The following is a 1,528-nucleotide window of genomic DNA, read 5'->3' as shown; positions in this document are numbered from 1 at the left end:
ATATAGAGCCATTAAAAATAGTGTAATTTTCTTGTGCGTTTTGGTCATTTTTAGTAGTTGTTTTTTATACTAGTGTGTGACAAATCAGATGTGTATGTTGTGTTCAGGGTCTGGCGCAGTTGTGCGAGACGATCGAGGAGTGCTGGGATCACGACGCGGAGGCGCGGTTATCAGCCGGCTGCGTGGAGGAGCGAATCTCTCAGATCCGCCGCCTGGCGAGCGTCACTACCTCAGACTGCCTGCTTTCCACCGTCACCTCGCTCACCAACGTGGACCTGCCTCCCAAAGAGTCCAGCATCTGACCCTCGTCTTTCCAAACTCAGAGAATCTCAAACCACATCGAAGCAGCTGCTATTTTATCCTAGCGTTTTTTTTTACTTTATTATTATTATTGTTGTTGTTATTATTGTTATTGTTATTTTTCTGATCGGATCAGTAACTACCAGCACACTTCTCTACTGTATTTTTATCATCAGAGCAAACGCAGAAGATTTTTAAACATGCATTCAGGTGCCGACAAATGAATGCTGACCGGTGCACGTACCTCGACGTTTTCAGTTCTGCCGATTCCGTTGATTTTTCTCGCTCATCTTCTTCTGGTTTTTCCGTTCGGATCGACGAGCAACCAGTTCATCTGAAGATTCAACAGTGCTGCAAACCCCGCGAGGATCATGATGACTGTTACATGCGCAACCCGACCTCCTCGCCGGGATTTCGCGTTCTTAATTCTCTTTTTCCGACAGTGTGCTATTCGAAAATTACGGAAAACGTGTCTTTTACGGAACTAACGGGTGTTGAGGAACACGACGGAAAAGACATCTGGACTAATTCCTTTCTTTCTTTCTTTTGTTTCGGTTTTATTTCGTGGTTGGCTTTTATCGAGTGGATATGGCTGGAAACTCTTGCATGTGGAAATATGGGAGGTTTGGTACGGAAATCTTTCTCAGGTATCCAGTGTCAAGGGGTCCATGACTGCCTTTCCCACGTCATTATAGGACAGAGAGAAATATAACAGTGCCCTGATGAATTTAACACTAAACATGCAAGACCGTGTGTGTGAGTGAGTGAGTGTGTGTGTGTTTGGTGCTGAGAGTTTGTTGAAAATAGAAAAAAAGACCATAAAAAGTTTGGCCCGTATGAACGTAAGTGTTGGTTTTTCCTGTCTAGTTTCTCTTGTAATAATGCAACATGTGTTTTGGACTCAGAAGGGTGAAATTCTGGGTCAAAACACCTCGAAATCAAAGGAAAAAAATAAGAAATGATATTTGTCGTAAATAAAATGAAGGCTTTTTAGGAGCATTAAGATTTTTTTTTTTTTAATTGTGGCATTATAATTAAGCACATTTTCCTTCAAATTCTTATGACCGTAATGCAATTTATTATTTCTGGTAATTTCATCATTCTCAGTGCTTATTTTATTTCTGCAATACTTTAATTTATGCTGGTGATTTATACATGTTTTACCCGAAATTCTAATGACCATAATGCATCCTGATGATTTGTTTTTTATTTTTATTATTTTTATTTA

At 40.1% G+C, this 1,528-nt stretch overlaps 1 protein-coding gene across 1 annotated transcript in view; it reads left to right on the top strand.

Moving 5' to 3' along the window:
* Window positions 1-1,326, top strand: part of LOC107742188 (activin receptor type-2B-like) — a 23,328-nt gene extending 22,002 nt beyond the window's left edge. Inside the window, exon 9 of the mRNA XM_016555088.1 lies at window positions 108-1,326. Coding sequence (XP_016410574.1) covers window positions 108-302 — 195 coding nt within the window. The 3' untranslated portion in view covers window positions 303-1,326. The remainder of the gene's footprint in view (window positions 1-107) is intronic.
* The last annotated feature ends 202 nt before the right edge of the window (window positions 1,327-1,528 follow it).

The sequence above is a fragment of the Sinocyclocheilus rhinocerous genome, unplaced genomic scaffold (genome assembly GCF_001515625.1).
Source record: "Sinocyclocheilus rhinocerous isolate Xijiao unplaced genomic scaffold, SAMN03320098_v1.1 scaffold2122, whole genome shotgun sequence".
Lineage (NCBI taxonomy): Eukaryota > Metazoa > Chordata > Actinopteri > Cypriniformes > Cyprinidae > Sinocyclocheilus > Sinocyclocheilus rhinocerous.
This window is presented reverse-complemented; position numbering and strand designations above follow the sequence as displayed.